The sequence below is a fragment of the Tigriopus californicus genome, chromosome 8, assembly GCF_007210705.1.
Source record: "Tigriopus californicus strain San Diego chromosome 8, Tcal_SD_v2.1, whole genome shotgun sequence".
In the NCBI taxonomy this organism is placed as follows: domain Eukaryota; kingdom Metazoa; phylum Arthropoda; class Copepoda; order Harpacticoida; family Harpacticidae; genus Tigriopus; species Tigriopus californicus.
This window is the reverse complement of record NC_081447.1, coordinates 14,904,594-14,929,214: the sequence shown is the minus strand read 5'-3', so window position 1 is coordinate 14,929,214 and position 24,621 is coordinate 14,904,594. Positions and strand designations below refer to the sequence as shown.

Genomic DNA, 24,621 nt, shown 5'->3' with positions numbered 1-24,621 from the left:
CTCGGAAGTGCGCCCTTGAAAAGTTCGTCACGTTGGGACCTTCATTTTGGGACCTTAAAACTTGCGGTTAAGTGAGCATCAATTGTTCAACTTCAGAATAAACCAAACACGAACACGCATTTTTTTAAATTAAAACAAGTATTTACATATATTATTCTGACTTTCTGGACTTGAACTTTCTCGAAACTGATCCGATTTGGTGGCTTGACAACTAGAGCTTGTTCTCCGCCTCGGACATGATGTTTTTCTCGAGGGCAAATATTTTGCACGAGATGCTTCCCCTAGGTTGTTCAATGACTTCGATGTTTCCATCATTTCTTACGACACAGTCATGCATGTCTTCGGCCTTGAGCTCATCTTGACCCACGTTTTTGGCACGAGTCCTCATTTGGATTTCTTTGAACGCATCTCGATATCGAGAAGCGTATTCAATCAAAGATTCATGGGATTGCTTCAACTACAATCGTCATTAAAAAGAAGATAAAAAGGGTTCCATGCACGCACTCCATTTCTACATATGATGTGATCTTACCATCTTTATCTCATCTTCATAGCGTTGGCAAATTTGCTGCACCACACCTTGAATGGTTTGATCAATGTGGCGCAGATCCCAGTGTTGATAGCATTTCAGAACAGCCTCTTGAATTAAGTCATCACCAAACATTTCGCCATCCTCGTTCGGGGGACAACTCAGTGAAGTTTCACTCCGAGCTTTTGAGCTTGGGTTTTGCTTCGGAGAAATCTGGATCAAATCAAAAGCGCCATCGTCATGAACGCTGATCACAACGTCTTCGTCTGTTTCTTCAATCCTTAATCGGTTTGGATTGGAGACTTTGAGCAAGTCGAGGTTCTTCTCCTTACTTGGTGCTCTTTTCAGCTTCGTCACTTCACCCGTCCCTGTTCAATTCAAAGTCATTCAGGACATATGAAAAATATACTTCCCCTTTTTCCAAGACATAAGCGCTTACCCCCGTGATTTTCTTGCACGTGCTCGATAATTTTGGCCGATTTCACGGCACCGTAAGCACAGATGGAGCATCGAAACGGATAGAATTGTTCATGGATCACCCGGTAATGAGTTCGCATTTGGTCTCGACGAACGGTCGTGTAGCTGCATTGGTCGCAATTAAATGAATCAAACAGATGCTTTTCATGAATGTTCCGAACATGACGATTGCGGGCATGGACATAGTTGAAGCCAAATCCGCAGTAAGAACATTTGAATATCTATTTAAGTAAGATGATGTGTCTTGATTGACTTATTCACACTTGGCCACATTTTCATCACGTTTACGTACCGTACATTTAGGATCCTTCACAACTTGACCCATATCGATTTTGCCATTGCGATGCCTATTTCGCTTGGGGTTATCTAGCGTCTCCTCCTTCTCGATGCGTTTTGAGCCACAGGACAGCTTAACTTTTTTCTATTGAAACCGAACACATCAGATGACTCACTTTTAAGTTTTAAACTTGAAAGTTTTCAACATTTTTTGTTAACGATCCCAGATCAGCCTTACATCCAAGGGTGCTCTAGAGCGGCTACTTCAGGCAGTTCACTTTAACAAATATATTATAAATTATGAGGCATCATGACTAACAAGGTATTTCATTTCCTTGCATGGATTACAAAAAAACGAGAATCAAAGAAAAAAAGGAATATTCCAAGAGTTTTTTTTAGTTTTGCATAAGAGAATAAACTTCAAAAAAGCTTAGTATTACTGCTAGTCTCTCTTCTTATGCTGACGATACAAAGTTAGTTTCTGGTAGGAATGGCCAAGATTCTACTAGCCTTGCAAAGGACTTAGATCGAATCTACTCTTGGGTAACTGAGAGTAATATGGTCCTGAACGGAATGAAATTCCGCTCAATGACATTTGGGTCAACTCCCTTAAATACTCCAATCGAAGATAATGGAGGTAAAGATATTGAGCAGGTCTCATCTATGAAAGATCTAAGTGTAGTTCTCCATAATAACGGAAAGTTTGATGAGCATATCCAGCTGAAGGTGGGTAAAGCTTTTCAAATGTGTGGTTGGATATATCGCACGTTTAAGTCCAGAGACAGCATCACGAAGCTAACTCTGTTCAAGTCGATTGTTCAGCCGCATCTTGAATATGCCTCTACCATTTGGGCTCCAATTAGTTCAGCAGGTTTACAAAAGCTCGAGCAGGTCCAAAGATGTTTTACTTGGAACATCACAGGAATGAGAGAGCTCTCGTATTGGGAGAGACAAAAAAAAGTGGGACTGTACAGTGTTCAGAGAAGGTACGAAAGGTATCTGATACTGTAGGTCTTCAAAAGCATCCATGAGCTTTGTCCCAACCCAGGATTTAGGGTCAATTGTATTGACCGTAGAGGCTTAACGTGCGTATTGAGAGCACCTTGGAGTCCTCGAGAATCCAGGCTAGTACGAACAATGAAGTCCAACTCTCTTCTTTCTCGGGCTCCTTCATTGTTTAAATTGGTTCCCTCTAACATTCGTTGGGTATAACTAGGCCTTGTTGATCCGGTTGCATCTTTCAAGTCAGCCTTTGACACATTTTTCGATAACATTCCTGATCAACCCTGCATTCAAGACTAGCTCGGTCTGCCAACTCAAATTCGTTGGTAGACCAAATATCATATAAAGATTGAAAGGTATGAAATGGACGAATTATAACCTTTCATTTTAATAGTACTGGGGATTGCATTCCCTGTAGCGGTTAGAAAAGCCCATGAAAAATCAAACCGAGAAAAAGAATAAGACCAATATTTACTTTGAAATAATCAAAATTTCATCCGACCTCATCGTATTTGTAAAGGTACTGTCTCTTATGTACTCTCTGCACAGTTCATCTTTATTACTTTCATGTACACTGAAACTGAATAAAGCCTATTTATCATTCATTGCGTGTGATAATAAATATTTCCTTCCCATAAATATTTATTTACATACTTTATATAACCAATTCTCATTTGTCCTGTGATTTAGCACAGATAAAGATCAAAAATGAGCTTTTATTGGAAAATGGTATTTCTTCTTTGGGTCACATTTTACCCATTTTAATAATCTTTTCTGCGTTTTCTACTTAAATGATTGAGCTTTATCGTCCCATTATTGGCTCTTCATATTCCTCAAAATTTCTTGTCGCTACTGATAACATGAAAGAACGAGTAAGTCCTACCCTCCTAGATCAACCTTAGAAAAGCTCAGAGCTCAGATTCAGAGAGGTACCGGTCGCCGCGGGAAATCATGAAGAAATCTTCGATTTGGGAATATTGGATTGAGCTAAGTACCAAACGATCAAAATGCAAGAAATGTGGATTTACTTAAACACACAATGGCACCACCTCTCTTATGAGGTATCACACCACCAAGAAGCACAGTATCCAAATGTCATCCTCATCTACGTCAGTCTCAACAATCCCTTCCAAGTCTGAGCCAATCAGTGGCAGTTCATCATCGCCTACCCCATCTGTTTGGAAGCGAATGAAACTGACAGATTACACCAAGAAGATAATGGACGCGTTGATCTGTATGGGTGTTGCAACAAATGGCATATCCTTAAATGCCGGTTGTGATACTTTTAAAAAAGGCCTCCATCTCATGGGCCACTCCACTACCTACTCCACTACCTTCCGTCCCCGCAGTTGCCAAGATGGTGAGAAATTTCGCACAAAGAAGGGAAGAAATCAAGGGTAGCATTCTTCAAAGAGTCAAAAAACCTAAAGGTTTTCTTTCACTCAGCTTTGATGCATGAACGAGTGGGGCTGACAAGCGATACCTGAATACCAACGTCCATTCCATGGACAAGCACTAAAATCTTGGCTTGGCCAGGCTCTCTCCCCCAGCAGGAACAGTAATTTACCCAATTGAAGAAAAGATGAATTGTTTTGGCATCAATCTTGAATATCATGTTGTGGCTGGCACAACGGATGGAGCATCAGTAATGAAAAAGCTAGGCAAAAATGATAAGCCAGAACATCAGTTATGTTTGATGCATGGACTCCATCCCGCCGTCGTCAGCGTCCTTTACAAAGAAAGTAAGACTAAGCCTCTTCTAGACCATGAACTACTGGAGTATGGACGAGGATGGTAAGGTTGAAAATTAGCAACTCCAATTCAAGTCAATGAATTAAATTCTTCGTCAAATAAGGCTGGCCCCAGATCCCTGCGATGGCGTGTTTCAAATGTCAGCTCAATCAAACGACTGGGTCAAAAGTTATGCCCTCTCGAAGTGCAGTACATAACAGAGCACAGAATGAATGACTTAGCCCTCTTCTGGTAATCAATTACCACAAGAGGGCTAGTTCGTTCATTCATTGGAGAGCTTTGTAGTGCCTTTTAAGACGGCATAACTTTTGATCCAGTCGCTCGATCGAGCTGAAAATTGAAATGAGTAACTGTTGTAGCCTGGGATCATTTTCATTTGAAGAAGAACATAATGCGTTAACTCAATCGCCCAAATTCCCAAACCAAGCGTCCCCGTCCATATTCCAGTTGTTCATGTCTAGACTCACCACGCAAGATAGAAGATCAAGAAGGGTCAACAATAGGTTCAGAACCAAATGAAAGTGACAGTGAGGCTGATACGGATTATAATGAAGATGCCGAAAAAAAAAAATCTTTTAGTGATGAGGATGAATAACCGATTCCGGGGTTGAGCCAATTTATCCAGAAAGCAAGAAAAATTGTGCGATTTTTTCGCCACAGTCCGGTCAAGAACGATCCTTGGCAAAGAGAGATAAAGGCTACTACTGGTAAGGAAATTACCTTGAAACAAAACTGCAAGACGAGATGGAATAGTCTAATCACAATGATATAAGCCTTCCTCAAAGTTTCTAAAAGCTTTGTTAAAACATTGAAAGAGTTTGATTTTAACATATCTTTGTCTGACCGTGAAACGGCAACCAATTCTGAACGTCACAGGGCCCATAAAAACAGCCATGGATGCCTTGAATCGAGGCGATGCAACTATTCCAAGTGCTGAGGGCATTTACACATGATGATGAACATGATCAATAAGACGAAGATGTGGCAGACCAGAGTCAAGATCAAGATCTTTCCAAGGCTGATGAACTCAACCTCTCCATCAAAAATATGACCACTACAAGGAAAGAACCTGAGACAGGGGAACTGATGTTGTTATTAGGTCAATAGCCAAAGAATTGCTAGCTTATGATGCCTCTGGGAAGAGAAGGAACATTCCGGAGAAACTATCAAAGTCTCATCATGAGCATTCAGAAAATATACTCGTTCAACTATGTGCTTCGATCCATTTTTCGGTAATTTTTACGCTTCGCATTTTTCCAACAAAACTTGAAAAAATGTCTACTGGGGACAGTACCTTGTTTTTATCGAAGTTCATTTTTTAGGACTCAGGAAGTTGATTACTGCGACATTGAGTTCTTTCGATCTGAGTTCATTGACTACCACCTAGATTTGAGTCTATTTAACCATCTAATACGAGAAAAAACTGCTTGATTTCTTGGCCCTAACCTGTCGATAAGTGCAACGTCTTGGATAGGAAAGTTTCTGTTCTGATGGGATTGGGTCAGTTTTGTTTCATGAGTAGGGACAGGCAAAATAGCAAAACCTTTTAGAGCCAAAAGGTGCAAGAAATTAAGTCCAAAATTTGCAGAAATTGGTGCAAAAAGGCCATAAAGTATAAGAAAAGTTGCAAATAAAATAAAAAAAGAAAGGATATTCAAATCTTTTTTCACAGTAGTACAAATTTGAAAAGAACATTCTAAAAAAAGAAATTTGCCTCAATTTTGGACCAAATTGAGACAATTAGACAAAGGTTGAAAAGCACATTCTGATAAAACGAATTTTGTCTTTTAGACCAAAATTAATTTAACTCTTTTTTTTACTTGGGTCAAGGAATGCTTCCCCCTTGCTTATTTTTCATCTTTTCCCTCCAGCAGATTCGAGCCTGGAGGAGGTAAGGAAGGCAGCTATGCTACATTTTTTGGACTGTTTTACTCTCTTGGCGCCCTGCTTACCTTGTCTCTTGACTTAAAACTGGCTTGTTTAATTTCTGTTCTCCCTAGCCTCCCAACAAAAAGTGAAATACTTTGGCCCGCACAATCTAATATTTGATATCAATTGTTCAAAATCAAGCTTTTTAAGTCTTTATTTTGGCGCCAGCGGTTGATTTCGAACTTTGAATCTAATTCTAACACAAAGAAAGTTCTGATTTCAACCAAAATTAACAGTTAAAGCCAAATTTGAAAAAAGTGCAAAATAAAAGTAAAGAGGTGCAAATAAAGGTGAAAAGTGAAACTGTAAAAAAATGGTCGTAGGTGACAAAAATATTTTTACACAGTTTGCACGTCCCTACATTCCGCTTGGTCGGGTTTCCATTTTACTTACAGGCGTTTCTTTCGGTTTTTTGACGTCTATCCCAAAATGGAACATCCCAATATATATTAAAAACTTGTCATAATAATAATCCAATGACTCTCAAACTCGCAATAAAGAATTTTATTAAAAACACCAATCTGCTTGAGGTATGTTATGGCGAGTTCGATTTAAAAAGAAGGAAAGGCAGGACTCTAACCTCATTCGTGTACTTGATATTTCAATTTGTTAGCTTTGATTAGGTAATTGTGATCATTATTGGAATCCAACTATTGAACTTCAGGCTTCTATAAGGTTTTTATAATTCAGTAATGACTTGAAAGAACATCCATATAAGTTTAATTATTTTTTCTCCAGGACCAAACTTGGCGACTACCTTGAGGGCCTTAATGTTTTTTGCCTAAGTCCGTTGAAGTAAACCTTTATCCGAATACCTACCCGAGGGCGGTTGTCGTTAGCCACAGTTCTTTGCGATTGATCGCGGCTAGCCGTGTCCGTGGTGGAGCTAGAGGGAGAAGTGACAGCCACAGAGTACTGGCTGGATAGGTTGGACGCCCACGGGTCCACCGTGATAAAGATGGGAGAGGGCTCAGCCATTACATGGGCAGTCTTGGGCACACGCTCAATCCCAAGTGAGCCTCCTCACACATGGATAACCGGAAAGTCACTCACAGAAGGTAGCATTCACTTACCAACAGGTTTGAGTCAACTGATGAAGCCGGACGACTGGACCCAGTGTGACTAGATAGTTTGGAGAAAATAGCGCTGTCATGATTTGTGACCAGCTAAGGGTGCAAACGATTAGGGCTACTGTAATCTGAAAAGATCAGATGCTAGGCATTAAAACGGATTCAACTGGTATTTTACAATTCTGCTTCATCATTTACTATTTTTTTTTTCATATCCGCAGGGAACTTAGGGGGGGAGCGGGTTGCTAGTAAAACAAATATCAAATGCCCCCTATAGAGCTTGTCAAGTGAACGCGTTCATGAACAACTGACGTTATTCCATCGAATAAAATCAAAGACAACATGCCCAGCCAAACCGCACTGTGCATGCATTGCCTCTTGACATTTATTTCATTTTACCTGCTGCTATAGGTAAGTAGCATTGTGGTATTCAGCCAATTTGATAGTGCGGTCATCTATTAATACCAAACACCTTCATTTTGTAGGGTTTTGTAACACAGCTCACCCAAAATTACTTGATAATTAATAATTCAATCGGCGGATTGTGCGAGTTGACTGTGATGTTTGCCTTTGTTCTCCCTCCCCAAAATGCCCAAAATCAGGGTGCCGGACACCAGTTTTCCTCGAATTTCCTTCACTTGACATGCCCTATACGTTTGCTTTGTATGCTTATTCGACAGGGATTATCAAGTCCTTAGCCGGTTTGTTCTCCATCCGTCAGTGTTTATGAATTTACTGTAGTGCTGCGGGGAGAGTCCTTTGATATTCGAACTTTTTGCCAGACTTGAGTCTTTTACTGGCTGTGCACTCAAGTCATCCAAAACGACTCAACTTATTGTTGATAAGCTGAACATCATTCAAGGGCTCCTTTTTACACGGTCAATTCATCATTCATCACGGAGTAATAAAGTTCATTTATTGTCAAAGTTCAAACAATTTTTATTTTGACTAGTCCGGGCTCTAGTCCTTTCTGAATTTCTTGAATCCGGCTAATTTTTCAAAATCGAATAAAAGACACGAATGCACTCGGGATCGAGTCAGGACTTGCCCTAGAATTTGGATTTAGCATTGGAAAGTTTGGTTGAGAAAGGTTCAGGCAAGATCTTGAAATAGAGCTATGGGCACCTCAGAAAGTAAACAAACCAAGAAGGGGAGGGTGACGTCATAGCGGATAGAAGAGGGGAAGGGCACAGAGAGAAAACATCGCTCTAAAACGGTATTGTTCAGATAAGAACCCCAATTGGGCGTGGTTGGCCCATTGGTGGGTAGGATTACAATATTGCCTTTCACCCTTGTGGCAACCATACTCATTATTTCTCCTTTTTTTAATGATACGGATGCTAAAGGTTGCACCAAACAAGGGGAGGGTACATTACACTACTTTTTACAGGGTAAAAAATACACCATGACTTGTAACAAGCAATTTGAAATTGTGACAAACTGGGATTCATACAGTATAACCGAGGGTTTTTTTTAGAAAGAACTGCCTTTTGCAGTAGATTTCCCTCAATTTGTGGCAACATATCAGCTTATGTACAATTCCAAATTCACTATTCTAAATACCTCATTTTTGGATTTGGGGTGTAAAGGTTAGAGAGGTGAGCCTTGCCTGGTCGACCAAGCCGGCCATCACATTGTCCACATCCAAATTTTGTTTGGTAGATTCATGTCTGGTATCAGTTTGGTTCTCCATTGGTGGATGTGGTTAGTGTCTAAAGTTTCCTTTCGAGAAGGATCTGGGAGGAGATTTAAACCAGGGACCTTTCTCACTTTAGGAAACTATACTAACCACTACACCATGCCTGCTCCCATATGTTTAAACAGATATATGCAGAAATGTAATAGTTATTGGCAGAATAGCCATAATATGTCCAAAATCATCTCAAAATTAAATTCCCAACTCCAGAGGGGCCTACATTTGATCAAAATCTCAATTATTTAGCAATCAAAAATACCACCTGCAAAGGATTTAGTCTTAGTCAAGACCTTATTGGAATCACAATTTTTAGCAAATTGAATGACAATTGTCCACATTTTTTGCCATTGCCATTGAAACTTGACTCAATTGTTCAAAAATTGTTGCATTTTAATGCTTCAAGAGGTTAAAATTGTTTTGTACCGTTTGACCTGTGAAATTCGCCCTGTGTACAAAAACGCATTTCTTATCCTGATCTTTATTCCTTGACTATTATGAAGGAGCTTTGTTTGTTTGTTTAGTCTACATTTTCATTAATTTCTTATATTACTATTATTGATACTATTATTAATAGAATGTATTACTTTTATTGATACCATTATTAATGTATTACATTACATATATTATTAAATCTTCAAGCTTTGTTTATTTTCTCAGCATTTCATTGCTCCCATTCCAGGCTATGTTTATTTGACAAGATGTTTGGCAAACTGATGGAAGTACATAAAAGATAACAAGCCTAATGTTTTTCAATTTGAAATTTGGGAAGCCAAGGACAAATTTAAAACGCCAAAATAAGCACACATATGCAAAGAAATAGATTATTTCATTTGTTAAGGTGTCATAAATAAGGAGACGTAATTTTGATTTTTATTTTTGAAAAATTAGTTTTTTCGTTGTTATTTGATTGTGTCTTCGAATTTGTTTCAAAGCGGATTCTTTGATACAATTTTGATTAAGTAATTTTCAAATGTTTAGCCTCTTATTCAATTCAGTAAACGCGTTCATGGACAACTGACGTTATTCCATGGAGTAAACTCGAAGACAACATGCCCAGCCAAACCGCACTGTGCATGCATTGGATTTTGACATTTTTTCCATTTTACATGCTTGTCTAGGCAATTAGCATTTTGGTATTGAGCCAATTTGATAGTGCGTTCACTGATTAACACCAAACATGCTCATTTAGTAGGGATTTGTAACACAACTCGCTCAAAAACACTCGATTATTAATAATTCAATTTGCGAATGGTGCGAGTTGAATGTGATGTTTGTCTTAGTTCTCTCTCGCCAAAATGCCCAAAATCAGACATTTTTCCTTGAATTTCCTTTACTTGACGTCTCCTATTGGTACTAAATTTTATGCCCTTTTTGAAGTAAATTTCTAAATGTGGAAATTTTCCATGTTTCGACCAATGATTGTTGACAGTTTGCAACTGCTGCTCTGTTACAAACCTGTACCTTAAGTGATGGAGAGTTGGACACTTTAGTGCAACGCATTCAATGAAACAAAAGGAATATTTTCCGCCAATCTGTTTGAATACTCCGCTCTGAATCAAGTCTTTGAATGCAACGGAATTTGATTGAAATGTAAACAACAAAGCAGTTAAAATCTAACAAGACTTGAAACCACAAAGACCCCCAATGGTGTCAAGAGCAAGCACAGTTTTAGCCCTGAACTTCATTATTCACGAAACATGATATGAAAATAGGAGAAAACAAAATATTTGTTAATAATGCCTAAAAGCGTGAAGTTCATTCAATCTTCAAGAGAGAAATGAAAAATGAACGGCCGTTCTGGAAGTAAAAAAAGGAACGATTAAGGAGAATTTGCGGATTTTTGGGTTGTTACAATTGCACCATTTTTAAATGGGCTAACGATCCTTTTTCGGAACAAGGTACAAATCACTATAATTTCTTGTACTTTCCCTGCAATGCCCACGAAAAAATCAGAACCTTTAAGATTTCGCCAAGGATCCGGGATGGACTTGCGTTAAAAGGTTGTATGAGTGCTTTAACAAAGGCTTTTGTGATTTACAAATGTAAATGTGTTCTATCATATTTTTATGCGCCTGCTTGGAGGAAAGAGATGTGAAAAGAAACGAAGGTTTCAACTCTTCCTTTTCAACTTCCTTTTCCTAAAGGAAAGCTCCTAGATGTGATACTCATATACTACTTTTATTCAAGGGAGGAGATATTATATTTCGCCGCTTTTCTGGTTTTCAAATCATGCCAGTACAAGTGTGGTTACAAATCACACACATAAGCATTGTGAGGCAAATAAAGATGTCATTTGCTTCACGTGTTCCATCTCAACCCCGACGCCCTGTCAAGGCCACAAAGAATGTTCCAAGTAATGTCATCGCCATCTTGGCCGACGTTGGATATAAAGTTGAGATGGCTCCGTTGCAGGCGTTGTCCAGACAACACGATAAGCACTGAAAGTTGGGCTGGGAGATGTCACATTGGACATTTTGGTTCTCGGTGGGAGATTTGGCGAGGAAGCAGGGCGCCAATGCGCATTTTTTCGTGACTGTCATATTCATTTGGGAACCTGAAAGCGAACAACAATAGCCGAGTGGCATTTTGAATTGATTCATCATTTTTACTTCATGCAGAATATGCCAATGGGCTGTGAGAAAGTTTAGTTTACATAAAGTGAATAATCAAGCCTCCGTTTCACTAATCGAGCGGCATTTTGCTCTTTATTCCACTCATTGATCCGTTGAGCTAGAATGGCAGGGTTATCATTGTTGTACCACTTTAGAGGGTGGGAGGCTTTTATTTGGCTTCAAGATTAATCCAGGATATCTGTTCAATCCTGGATGTGCAATCACCTAATTAATGAGGAAGCTCAACTCTCGCGACCGTTTAATAACTTACGACCTACTCCTAACAAGGAAAAGGAGGACAAACAAGACAAGCTCTATGTTTTATCCGATTCCTTCGCTGGATTTATGTGCCTCTAGATTTGATCTTGGATGGAGACGTACGTACTTTTCACGGCCAATGGCACGAGCCCCAAGGTTAATACAACGTAGTGAGAATGACTTTCGATCTTGCCTTCTACGAGGGGTGAGATCCATCTTATTGAGAGGACATTGAAGGATAATGTTATCTTCCATTGTTGTCAGGCTTAATCTGATTTTTTTCGTTTCCAATAAAGAGGCAGACTTTGATAAGACAGGAAGAATGAAAGACAATTACCTCTGGTTTCTCGCATTGGAGAGGAAAATCATGGCATATCATTAACATTGATCCCAGAATGGGTCCAAAACGACAACAAATTATTATGTTCATGTATTGTATTGAAAATGTGGAATATCCAATGAGATGCTCGTTTCGCAATAAAGGCTGTAAATAATAATAATTCACAAAATGGGGACTGTTCCTCCGGGATCTTTTTCATTATTTGTGCAAACAATTCTTTGGGATTTTACGCAAATCAGAAGACATTCACCATAATCAGACTATGAACTGAAAGGAAATGTCAATAATGTTTTCCATGTGCGTCGAGCATACAGAGAAACCGTATCAACAGCAGACAATCTTAGATCCTAATGTCTGGGTCGATCTGTCGTTTGGTACCAAATCCTCAGCATTCTCTTTTGGTCCCTGTCCAATAACGAACTGAGCAAAAGCCAGGATGGCATCTCGGGGATAGTGAGCCCAAGAAGAAAGAATGAACCAATGGATGAACCGCTTCTCTCCCTCCCTCGCTTCCCTGTGCATTATGAGGTGCCAATAAAAGACCCGCTCATCATTCAGGCAGAAAATGTACACGAGTCACACGAGTAAAAGAAGCTCGTCGATCCAAGATTTTTGGGGTCTGAACACATCATATATACTACGTACGCACACGGACTGTATTTCTCATCTCTAATCCGGTGATAATACTACTTACTGGATTTGGATATACTGGTGAGGCACCGATCATATGCTTGATCCGAGGGACACGGTTGAAGATATTTCATTTTTCGACATTCCTCCAAGCTCGAGGATTTGCATTGGAAGCACATGAGTGTATTGTCCTCGATGAGCGATGTCGAATCCACAGCATTCCGCGATACATCCTGACCAAACACCGGAGAGAGTATCCCTGAAATAGACCCAAGATTCTTGGGAAATCTAGTCGAGAGACTGGCGCAAGGAAGGCCGCCACTCATACTACACATAATTATCATAGCCCAGAGAAAAGGAACGAAGCAAGGAACTAGGAACTCGACTGACGAAGAAAGGAAAATGGTCGTTCTTTCTCTGCTAGTCTCTGTCTGCCCTTTTCGGCTTCTTCTACGCCCACCTTCACCACCCACCATGTCTGCCCTCTTTCATATGGATAAAGTAAGCCTTGGCCTCCTCATCAACCAACATTTGCTTCTCCCTTGGATGAGAAGAAAGTTAGACTCGACGAGAGGAGAAGGAAGAGTTGTTGATCTCGGCAGTTCCCATTTTTGCCTTCCCATCCCGAAAACTTGGCCTCAAGTTATACCTAGAGGATCCGGGAGAAGGGCCCCGCCTTTCTAATTAAAACTCGATCCAAGTGGATTAGAGAGCACCTGACTTGGACTTGGAAGAGGAAAAAGCTATTCGTAGACCTTTGACTCGGTCCAAGATTAGATGAATTCTGGTCGCTTGTTTATGATTATTTCTTTCTCAACAGGCTTGATTTCAATCAACCCAAAGCTTTGAATTGAAATTTGCAACATCGGAAACTAAAATTGGTCCAATTGGTTGGAAAATCCGACAGAGACAAGAATCATTTCAATCATGGCTTGACGATCCTGATTGACATGTCTTGCACTGTTTTAGTCCAGTGGATGAAGTATTCTTTTATCTTCAATTTTGGCTTAAAATAGCCGGAGTTACGAGTAATGAGCTTCTTTGATGGGTGCAACGCTTGCAAAAAATGTGTTGAGAAGGGTGCTATGTTTGATTCTTCTTTTGGTCCATCAATGGTACAAAGAATAAACTATCTTAAGTTTGATTGGAAGAGCCTCCTTTCGAAAATTGGTCTTATCCGCCAAATGAGGACATCAGATTGCGTGTGTCAAGAATTATTCTGCAACCAATCAAAAAAACTCCATGTTATACTCCAGGTCTGTCAAGCAAAAACCTGATTGTAACATACGACTTGGTTCTTTTGATGGAACTAAGAAAATACGAGAAGGAACAAAATGACCATCATGATTTGCACAGTTCGTGGAGGAGTTCCCTCAAGAAATTCGTTGTTGGGAGAGATAGCTCACTATGGTAAGAAATTCCTTGGTGAAGATTGACCTTGGGGACACCGATAGGAAACAACAACAAATTACGAAGTATCAAGCCTGCTATTTATTGTCTAGAAATAAGCTCACTCAACTTTGTTAGAAAATGATGTTTATTGCAAGAGCTCTTGCATCATTGATTTGTGTGAATGTGAATGATTAATGTACATTATGTTTCAAATATCTCCCTTCAGGGTATATTTGCTATAGTGAGCAAGGATAGGTCTGTGTTAGATTCTCATGCTAGACATCAGGTGCATTTCGCCGATTTTGATTATATGTCCCTCTGTACGAATCGAGGCTTTTTTTTATTTTTGAAAAGCACATGGTACTTGCTGATTCCTAAAGACCTTCATTCCATGTAACAACAAATGTTCCATATTCAATGCGTTATTCGTGGTTGAAGATGTAGTGAAAGAAACGCTGTATACAACATCGAAATAATTGCACGAAAGATGCGTGATGTCGTATCTTTTCAAATTTATGTCAACTTGACCCTAGTCCCGGCGAAAAAGGTCCTAGTTTTTCTTTCCTTTTGAAACAACCGACCCATTCCAAGGGGGTACCTAACTCTCTTCAATTTTATTCCGTTGCTAAATCAAACAGTATTTCATTTTTAATCTTTCATCTTGTAATAGTGATGGACATGTGGAATGCATGTATGAAATGATTTGCATGTCTGTTTGATATCTCAGGAAGCGATTAGCTATTCATTTTAGAGGCAAGTTGAAATCCAAGCGAAATGAAACACAAAATGAATGGGCGGGCTAGCCTTATTATGATAATTGTTGCGCTTCAAAGTCTTGGTCAAGGTGAGGAAGGCTTTTGGTTTGGGGGAGTGTCTCTTGTGAAAGCTTTGAGTCCTCTTGACAGTGTTCAGTCTCTGCTATCGATGAGGCCGTTCAGAGCAAAGTTGTTGGCAGTTCTGAGCAAAAACAAATCAAATCTCAAGCCAATGTAACACTAAAGCTTCCATGGTGGTTATACGAGGAGGAGCAATGACGAATACTTTGAAGAGGATCCTGTCGAGCTTCATGGGATGGTAAAGTGTTGGAATCTCTACTCAGGGTGTCTGATTAAACGAGGACATTCTCTATGCAAAATATTTATTGGACAACAAAACCACTTTTACAAAAGCCCACATTTGATATGTCTTTTTTCTTTCTTTGGAACAAGGCGAACAAAGCGTTAGTGAGATCAAATGAAACCTCTTTTTCAACCTCTTGCGTTTCATTGTCAACTGTTATTTGCCCTTTTCACCCATTTGATCTCGTCGTAACCACAAATAACATTTTCCACTAAAATCTGCATGCCCGTCATGAGCCAACACCATTACTAATAAACGTTTTATTACCTATTTTTGCACTTTCTTGGGCAATTCCCATTTTTATGCAAATAAAGAAAATGCTGGCGTTCAAAAAAGGCATAACCAAGTGACAGGGGCACAACAGAGCTCTATTATTCATTGTTTACGAAAATTATTGTCTTGAGAGAAGGCCACACTAGATGCTGAGTTTAATTGGCGATAATTGAGAATGGTGGTGTTATTTTCATAAGCTCAATACTTCCTTCATACTGTATTGAAACATATAGACTACAGAATCAGCAATCTGTTGATGCAAAAGACGCACAAATCAGTTTTTGAACATTAAAATCGGAGGACTTGAATCTGAGCCTTGGTTTCTGCTACCAATTGGCTTATTAGACCTTTTAGGACTCGTTTAAGGACGTACCCTCGCGTTAGTAAAGGGGTCAAAACCAATGTATTCGTGCTTGAACAAGGGGTTGCCACATTCGATCGAGCTGTCTCTAAATTTAGCGTTCAAACGTTTCCTTGGAAAAGGTTGGGGAGGAGAATTGCTTTCGGTATACTTCTCTCATGTTAAGGAACTGTGCCAACCACTACTCCAAGTCTCACCCTCGCTTGATTGTGGAGCAACCTGAAACGCCTCCGAGGCTCCTTTTTCTGCCTCGTATCTTACAATCAGATGTATTTTGGAGGGTGATCCGCTTGATACACTCAAGCGCCAAACGATCAAGCATATGAACCAAGAAAATATTAGCTTGCATGCAACGACTAGAACAAGTTTTGCTCATTACTTCTCTCGAAAACAAGTTTAATTTCTAATATAAAATTTTCAAAAAATAGCGTAAAACTCAATTTTTTTAGGGACCAAATCCTTAACTTTGAAATGCCTAGTTGATGCCTAGTTTTGGCTCTTGCGTACATACCAAACATACCAGCAAGTACCACAGAGGACAAAAAATTGCCACTTAAAATATAGATTGTCATCGAGCTGAAAGATTGCTTATAAAGTGTTAGACATTTGCTTAAATATTGTTGCTGATGTTGCAAATCACAGACTCAATAAACGTTTTTGAAAGACATTGAATGCCTTTCGATTGAATTAATCAGAAAATCTTAAGACTTGATATTTACCCTCCAGGTTCAAGATAAGACCGAGAATGAGCACCTTCATCTTCAAACTCATTGTTGGATGATTTGAAGACACTCTTCTCACTTTTGTTCCTTTATCATGTTTGGCATCATCATTTTGGCAATAGCAGTACTAGCATGACTTTGGATGTCTTCCTGTTGGGACCGGAGTGTTTTTGTCATATCCTGTTGGGTAACACTGGATTAGGAGATCTGTTCCAATACGACAAGTTGCAAGATATCAGATATTTCTCATTAAGTTTTGTCGCAGCACTCGCCAATCCCTGACTGGAACACATCTACCACTGGAACCTACCTAGTTCTTTCCACGTACAGAAGCTGTATTGAGCGTTCGCTTCTTCGTCGTCCTCTTCTTGTTCTTCCTTTTCCTCCCCCTTCCTTCTTTCTCTCCTGGCTCGCCTCCCAGATTCTCACTCTCCTTCATTTGGTTCTCTGTGCCGAGGAACAAGTGGATAGAAGGTTGGAACGGGCATCGGCGCTCATTCGACCGAAGGACACTCAAGAGAAAGACTGGCCTTGATAAGACCCAAGTTGGCGGTGTCATCTTGCTAGATCTCTCTCCTTTTCTCTACTTGTCAGCTGTTATGAATCGGTTCATAAGGATTTGGTATTTTGGTGATGGCCCAACGATAAGTTTTTACCCAGATGACATGAGACCCAGGAGAGCTAGAGCGACAAAGCTTCAATTGATCATTGGTCGTAAGCAGTTAGGTCATGAATAAGAATATGTTTTTCATAGGCTTTAAGTCTCAAATTTGCCGCAAGCAGTGGTAGGTTGCTAATCCATATCCTCGTCTTTACATTTATTCCATTCAGTGAGGGAAAGCAGAGAAGGAACAGATTTGAGATCAGATCCCAGCTTGATGCCGCTTGTATGCAGTCGAGTGCGTTCCAAAGCATATATGGAACAACACTTAACACCATGGCTCTCGAGCCAGACGAGGTATTAATTCATGAATATATCAATGCTCAGTCTTCCATCCGTGGCCCTTGCCACCCATTATTACCATTTGAGCCCAAACTGGGAATCTACTTGAGAGACAAAGCTCTTTCACTACGGAGAATCTATGCATATAGACAGAGACAAGGCCGACAGTGAAAGGATTGCTTGTGTGTTTCGGAGTTTTTCTGACAAAGACCACACCATCCATGGACGCGGATGATATAAATCAAAAGTTTGGGAAACTGAGAAAGGGCAGCGGAGTGACTTAGAGCTGGCCTGAAAATAGTTGTTCGATGTTCTCTCTCTACTTGATGTATGTTCATCCAAGAGATTATCTTGGTCCGATTCCCTACAGCCATTCTCATGAAAGGGATGAAAATTTCGAATCATCGTGTCAAGTCAGCACTAAAAGATTGGTGACGTTGTTCAAGTAATGAAAACTGTCTGTGGACTACAACTCGTGAATTTGTTCCTACAAATATTACATGGAACATATCGAGGATAGGCCCTGGTGCTTTGTCAAGCACGTGGCAAAAGAGAATGAGGCCTAAAACACATCTACCTTCTACGTAGTTCATAAGCATGACGGATGACGGATCCAGCATCACCATCCATAAATGATTAGATGGAGCAACTCTAACTCAAATACATCGAAGAAGAAGGTAAACAATACTTCTTACGCGAACCGAGATGAGTATTGACATTGCCAAGCGCTTGATAAACGAACGAATAACCCAAGAGAGTGGAGAAACAATGCTGGAGGGCAGGTCCTGAACCCTATGGGCATTTTTCATATGCATCACATATCGCACACTCAAAAAGAAAATCAAGATAGCACCAGAACCTGGATAGGGAGCTAATACTGATGGAGTTAACTTGACATTGTTTCCAATGGCTTCAGGCTAGCATTTTAGTTTTGAACCTGGTTCATATGGTTTGAAACCACATGGCTTTATACACTTCATTAATTTTCTATCCAAAAGAATGAAATATTTTGCTCTATTCAGATGAAACTGCTGTAGGTTTTGGAATAACATGCAATTCGATGGTCTCTTCAAAGTTTTATTGAACTCTCGCTCTAGTAACACTATCTTCTTTGTCTTGTCCGACAGCTGCAGAAACAAGCCAGCCAACCAGCCAACCAACTAAAGGCCCATGACATTGTTATTCAAGCGTAAATTCTTGTGTCTTTTGCGTTGGTGTGCGTCGAATACTAAAAGTTCGTTTAATATGTAATGTGACTCCACTTCTCTGGAATGGATGCTACTCGTTCATGCTCGTATAGAAGATTCAAATGATATCTCATTGTCATGGGTCTTTTTCATTTTCTTATTCCTATGTTCTTTAAAGTGAAGGATCTATGAGGACATCCATTCAAGAATATTGGTCCCTCTACATTCACTCGTGGGACGGTAAATGGGAAAACTCAGGATATTGGATTGATCGTGAAAGGGGCTTGATACATTTCGTGGGGAGACATGAACCAAATTGATGGGCCTATCTAAAGACAACGACATTATTCTTGCTCCAAAAAGATGTTTTAGCGCAAGGATAAATGTCCTCGCCGGTTCCAAGAGTCGCTTGTTCACTCGCTTTGCAACCGAATGGTCAATTCTAGAGCTCTGGTCTATTCCATGCTTTCCAATATCTCTTTTCTTCAATCACTTCACTTCTTATGAATGGTATTGCCATCGGTTTGAGTGGAAACTTTTGCCGTATACCTAAGCCATGGAAGTGGCAAAAGAAATGGTTCCCATGGTTGTAATTCGCGGCCAAATTGAGCAATTCAACACTGCCTGACAAAGAGCATGATTTTTGATCCTTGATCAAAAATGAATTATGCACGGCTTTAGAAAAGGCCTTTGTCTTGATGAGCAGGACCTCATCTTGTATGAATAGAATTTGCCCTTTGTACAAAACCGCATTTCTTATCCTGATGTTTATTCCTAGACTTTTATGAATTTTATTTATTTAGTCTACATTTTCATTAATGTCTTATATTACTATTATTGATACTATTTTAATGTATTGTATTTCTATTATTGATACCATTATTAATGTATTTTTATTTCTATTTTTGTTGCGGACTTCCTTACCGCTACCAGGATTGGAATCCCAGCAGTTCAAGACGAGAAGATTATTCATTTTACTTGACTTTTATTTATATATATTGTTTGATCGATCAACGAATTGGAGTTGGCTGATCTGGCAAATTCTTGAACATAAGGTTGATCCGGAATTTTAGTCAAAATTTTGTCCAAGTGTGACTTAAATCCTGCTACTGGATCAACACCTACATAAGCCCTACGAATATTTGAGGGCAGCAAATTGAACAATGAAGGAGCCCGAGAAAGAAGAGAGTTGGACTTCATTGTTTGAACTAGCCTGGATTCTCGAGGGCTTGAAGGTGCTCTCAAAACGCACGTTAAGCCTCTACGGTAACTACAATTGACCCTAAATCCTGGGTTGGTACAAAACTCATGAATGCTTTTGAAAACGTACAATATCAGATACCTTTCGTACCTTCTCTGAATACTGTACAATCCCAACCTTTCTAACCTCTCCCAATATGAGAGCTCTCTCATTACTTCAATGTTCCTAGAAAAACATCTTTGGACCTGCGCGAGCTTTTGCAAACCTGCTGAACTAATTGGAGCCCAAATGGGCAAGGCATATTCAAGATGCGGCTGGGCAATCGACTTGTACAGAGTTAGCATCATGATATTATCTCTGGACTTAAAGAGGAGATATATCCAACCACATGTTTGAAAAGCTTTACCAAATTTCAACTGGATATGCTCATTTGATCCAATTACTCCTATTGATGGTTCCATAAGGTGATAGGCTGCAACAACAATGCAATAAAGGTTGTTTATTGTTTGTACAACTAATACATCAAGTTTGATGATAGAGAGTATGGCTTAAAATGTTGGACAAGATTCGTTGGAAAAAATCAGTTCAGTTATTTGTGTGGTGGTATTACTATTAACTGCCAAATCAGAAATGAAAATATTTGATTCACAGATATTATAAATCGCAATTGTTTTTTTAATCAATCATGGCTTAGTATACCTAAGCCATGGAAGTGGCAAAAGAAATGGTTCCCTAGGAAGCCAACACTTTGGTTTTAATTCGCGGCCAAAATGAGTAATTCAACACTGCCTGACAAAGAGCATGACTTTTGATCCTTGATCAAAAATGGATTATGCACGGCTTTAGAAAAGGCCTTTGTCTTGATTTTTGTGTGAATAAAAACACTCCGCTTTGTTCCTCCCCACTTCTAGCTTCCAATTTACAATTCTACTTGTCATCATATCCACTTAATTGGCCGCAGAGAGACGGAATTGTTTCTCAAACCAGACAGGGTTGGACGACTCCTTTGCTGGTTCTAGGATCCCAAATAAAGTCATTGAGGTAGGATGTTTGGAGTTTGGATGCAATGGCAGAGGCATATTGACCCAAGTATTATTCCCGCTCTTTTCTTGGGCCTAAAAACGGATTTTCTTGAAATTCTGAGGGTTGTAAACTGGTTGTAACCTCGATCAAAGGCAAATGTGTTCTGGTCTCAATGAAAAATGATTGTGCCAGCATCCAAGCCTTTAATTGTGAATAGAATGACCATAGAGTAGACAATATTAGTGTTTCACATCTATACATTAGTCAGAAGCTTTCTCTCTTCCTAAAACTTGACCAGCTGACGGATTCGATGATTTGTCCAATGGGAAACTTAAAGCATTTTGATTAGACCTATAACATTTATTCTAGATTTCCTTCCAGACGTTTTTCATTCCTCTTGTGAATCAAAAAGGTTTTAGCAACCCATTCTTTTAATCAACAATCATCTTTCATAAGCCTCTTCATGCCAATAAGGAGCTCCACCTTACTCCGATGCCAAAAATTACCAGTTTTATCACCAAATTTTTGTGGCTTCAACGAAAAATAACCAAATATCAAAATGTAAATACCACATGAGCTCTGTTGTTATTTATAGGGCTGGCAAAAATTTGCAGATATACGTATATATGGTCTTTATTGGCAACAAATTTGCAAAAAAAATTGACGAGATTTACACAAAAATTTGCAAATACACTTTCCAAAACATAGGCACCAACACATTCTGGACACAGGCCATATAATGACTAGACCTCACATAGCGCGAGGAAAAATGCGAACGCTTGCCTTCATCAGCTGGTACATAAATTTTGGTGTACAGTGACTCATGCTTTTTCATCCGCCAGCGTGGCCAGATTCAGAGTGAGCTTGTCACTGATAGCGTTCGTTGAAGGCCCAGCGATTGTAGGTCGTTACTACTGATCAGGCAGTCACCCTCCTCTTTTTTGGTGTACAGAGTTGTTGACTTAAAATCCACTTTCCTCTGCACTGAGGTCGGGCCAATGCGACATCTAGTCGTTATATGATCTGTGGTTCTGGAGGTTGTAAGGGCTCCTTTTGACTTCCCTATCAAGCAACACGTAGATGAAAAGGAAAACTATATCATGATATCTTCCAGCATTGGAATTTGAACCTGCTATCCCTTGTAGAGCAGATTTTGCCTTGTCCATGATACCCCCTAGAATTATCCGTATTTTGCACATCTTAATATCTTGTGAAAAAGATAAATATCAGTTCATTAATGCCAGAGCGTAGAAATGTATTGCAAAACAATTTTGTAAAAAAAAAAAAAGTTTTTAAGTTTCAAAAAAGTAATGGTAAGTCAATTTTTCCAAAACTAACCATTCATCTCATGACCATTTAACCCAAAAATCATGAGAACACGACAAGATGTGCCTGATTTTTAAAGGAGGAAGTTCATTACCCAAACAAAACTAAAATTTGAAATAGAGTATCTTAAAAAGTTGTAAAAATAAAAGAGCTATTTCAGATTGATGGCAAACATAAGCAGGTGGTTGGTAATATGTTTGCAATCTATTTCATACCTGTGTGTACATTTTTTAAAAATACTTCCTATTTTAGCCAACCATAGCTAACCAAACTTGGATTTTTCGGATTTTTTCAAAATCACCAGATTTCAAGGTTCTTTTTACCGTAAATCGCCAATCACCAGGCGCAAAATGTTGTCCCAAAATTACTTGTAAAATCACCAGTCTGGTGATAAATCACCACATCTGGTAGCACTGATTTATACCAGAAACTAAGTTGGTGTCATCAGCATTGATCTTAATGCGTCAACAGTGCTGTTTTTTTTCAACTTTACAAACTCTATTCTGAACAAGTCATTAAACAAGAAATCGTGGTAATTTTGGATGAGACATTCAGCAACATCAAAAAACCAAAAAGAACTGAATTATTGATAACATCAAAATTAATAATCTTAGAAGGAAGTTACTAGAGTTATTTTCTTTCCAATGATATCACATTAGTAATGGCGCGTTGGGAAACCATTAGCTAGCCTCAAAATATCACCTTGATTATTCTCACATCAAACTAAGGCAATCTTTTTGATTGATGATAACTCATTACTTGGAAATTAACAATTGCCATTACTTTCCACGCTTTCTAGTCCCCTTCACTTATTTTTGATAATATTTTTTTGCGGACTTTCTTACCGCTGATAGGGTTGGAATCCCAGCACTTCAAGACGAGGAATTTATTCATTTTACTTGACTTTTATTAATATACAATATTTTTTGATTGACCAGCGAATTAGAGTTAGCTGATCTGGCTAATCCTTGAATATAAGGTTGATCAGGAATTTTAGTCAAAAGCTAAGGGTACTAACAATTAGGGCTACTGTAGTCTAAAAGATCAGATGCTAGGGCCTAAAACGGGTTCACTTGCTATTTTACAATTCTGCTTCATCATTTGCTATTCATTTTTTTTCATATCTGCAGGGAACTTAGGGGGGGGGCGGGTTGCTGGCAAAACAAAATATCAAATGCCCCCTATGCGTATGCTTCGTATGCTTATCCGACAGGGATTATCATGTCCTTCGCCAGTTTGTTCTTCATCCGTTGGTGTTTATGAATTTACTGTAATGCTACAGAGAGTCCTTTGATATTCAAACTTTTTGCCAGACTCGAGTCTTTTACTGGCTGTGCACTCATGTCATCCAAAACGACTCAACTTATTGTTGATAAGCTGAACATCATTCAAGGGCTCCTTTTTACACGGTCAATTCATCATTCATCAAGGAATAAAGTTCATTTATTGTCAAAGTTCAAACAATTTTTATTTTGACTAGTCCGGGCTCTAGTCCTTTCTGAATTTCTTGAATCCGGCTAATTTTTCAAAATCGAATAAAAGACACGAATGCACTCGGGATCGAGTCAGGACTTGCCCTAGAATTTGGATTTAGCATTGGAAAGTTTGGTTGAGAAAGGTTCGGGCAAGATCTTGAAATAGAGCTATGGGCACCTCAGAAAGTAAACAAACCAAGAAGGGGAGGGTGACGTCATAGTGGATAGAAGAGGGGAAGGGCACAGAGGGAAAACATCGCTCTAAAACGGTATTGTTCAAATAAGAACCCCAATTGAGCGTGGTTGGCCCATTGGTGGGTAGGATTACAATATTGCCTTTCACCCTTGTGGCAACCATACTCATTAATTCTCCTTTTTTAATGATACGGATGCTAAAGGTTGCACCAAACAAGGGGAGGGTACACTACACTACTTTTTACAGGGTAAAAAATACACCATGACTTGTAACAAGCAATTTGAAATTATGACAAACTGGGATTCATACAGCATAACCGAGGTTTTTTTTTTTAGAAATAACTGCCTTTTGCAGTAGATTTCCCTCAATTTGTGGCAACATATCAGCATATGTACAATTCCAAATTCACTATTCTAAATAGCTCATTTTTTTGGTTTGGGGTGTGAAGGTTGGAGAGGTGAGCCTTGCCTGGCCGACGACGCCGGCCATCACATTGTCCACATCCAAATTTTGTTAGGTAGATTCATGTGTGGTATCAGTTTGGTTCTCCATTGGTGGATGTGGTTAATGTCCAAAGTTTCCTTTCGAGAAGGATCTGGGAGGAGATTTAAACCAGGGACCTTTCTCACTTTTGGAAACTATATTGACCACAACACCATACCTGCTCCCATATGTTTTTAACAAATATATGAGGAAATGTAATAGTTATTGGCAGAATAGCCATAATATGTCCAAAATCATGTCAAAATTGAATTCCCAATTCCAGAGGGGCCTACATTTGATCAAAATCTTAAATATTTAGCAATCAAAAATACCACCTGCAAAGGATTTA

The 24,621-nt window shown here is 39.2% G+C and overlaps 2 protein-coding genes across 2 annotated transcripts; both read right to left on the bottom strand.

The window, feature by feature from the left end:
- Nucleotides 1-98: 98 nt before the first annotated feature.
- Nucleotides 99-7,088, bottom strand: LOC131885850 (protein hunchback-like). The gene is made up of 5 exons (XM_059234033.1): nt 6,785-7,088; nt 1,299-1,427; nt 969-1,227; nt 533-897; nt 99-457 (listed from the first exon to the last, which is right to left on the bottom strand). Exons 1-5 carry the CDS (start codon nt 6,941-6,943, stop codon nt 212-214), a joined length of 1,158 nt encoding a protein of 385 aa, XP_059090016.1. The 5' UTR covers nt 6,944-7,088; the 3' UTR covers nt 99-211.
- Nucleotides 7,089-10,900: 3,812 nt separating this feature from the next.
- On the bottom strand, nt 10,901-16,746 carry LOC131885852 (uncharacterized). Its single transcript, XM_059234037.1, has 3 exons — nt 16,436-16,746; nt 12,636-12,830; nt 10,901-11,285 (listed from the first exon to the last, which is right to left on the bottom strand). The coding sequence occupies exons 1-3, from the start codon at nt 16,485-16,487 to the stop codon at nt 11,044-11,046; spliced, it is 489 nt and encodes a 162-aa protein (XP_059090020.1). The 5' UTR covers nt 16,488-16,746; the 3' UTR covers nt 10,901-11,043.
- Nucleotides 16,747-24,621: the final 7,875 nt, after the last annotated feature.

What these genes read in the sequence shown, in the direction of transcription:
- LOC131885852 (XM_059234037.1), bottom strand. Translation starts at nt 16,487, where the DNA reads ATGAGTTTGAAGATGAAGGTGCTCATTCTCGGTCTTATCTTGAACCTG. An exon ending in TCTTATCTTGAACCTGGAGG is followed by an intron (nt 12,831 to 16,435) that starts GTAAATATCAAG and finishes GGTCTATTTCAG; the next exon opens with GGATACTCTCTCCGGTGTTT. An exon ending in CACCAGTATATCCAAATCCA is followed by an intron (nt 11,286 to 12,635) that starts GTAAGTAGTATT and finishes GTTCGCTTTCAG; the next exon opens with GTTCCCAAATGAATATGACA.
- LOC131885850 (XM_059234033.1), bottom strand. Translation starts at nt 6,943, where the DNA reads ATGGCTGAGCCCTCTCCCATCTTTATCACGGTGGACCCGTGGGCGTCC. An exon ending in TGAAGGATCCTAAATGTACG is followed by an intron (nt 1,228 to 1,298) that starts GTACGTAAACGT and finishes TTACTTAAATAG; the next exon opens with ATATTCAAATGTTCTTACTG. An exon ending in CGTGCAAGAAAATCACGGGG is followed by an intron (nt 898 to 968) that starts GTAAGCGCTTAT and finishes TGAATTGAACAG; the next exon opens with GGACGGGTGAAGTGACGAAG.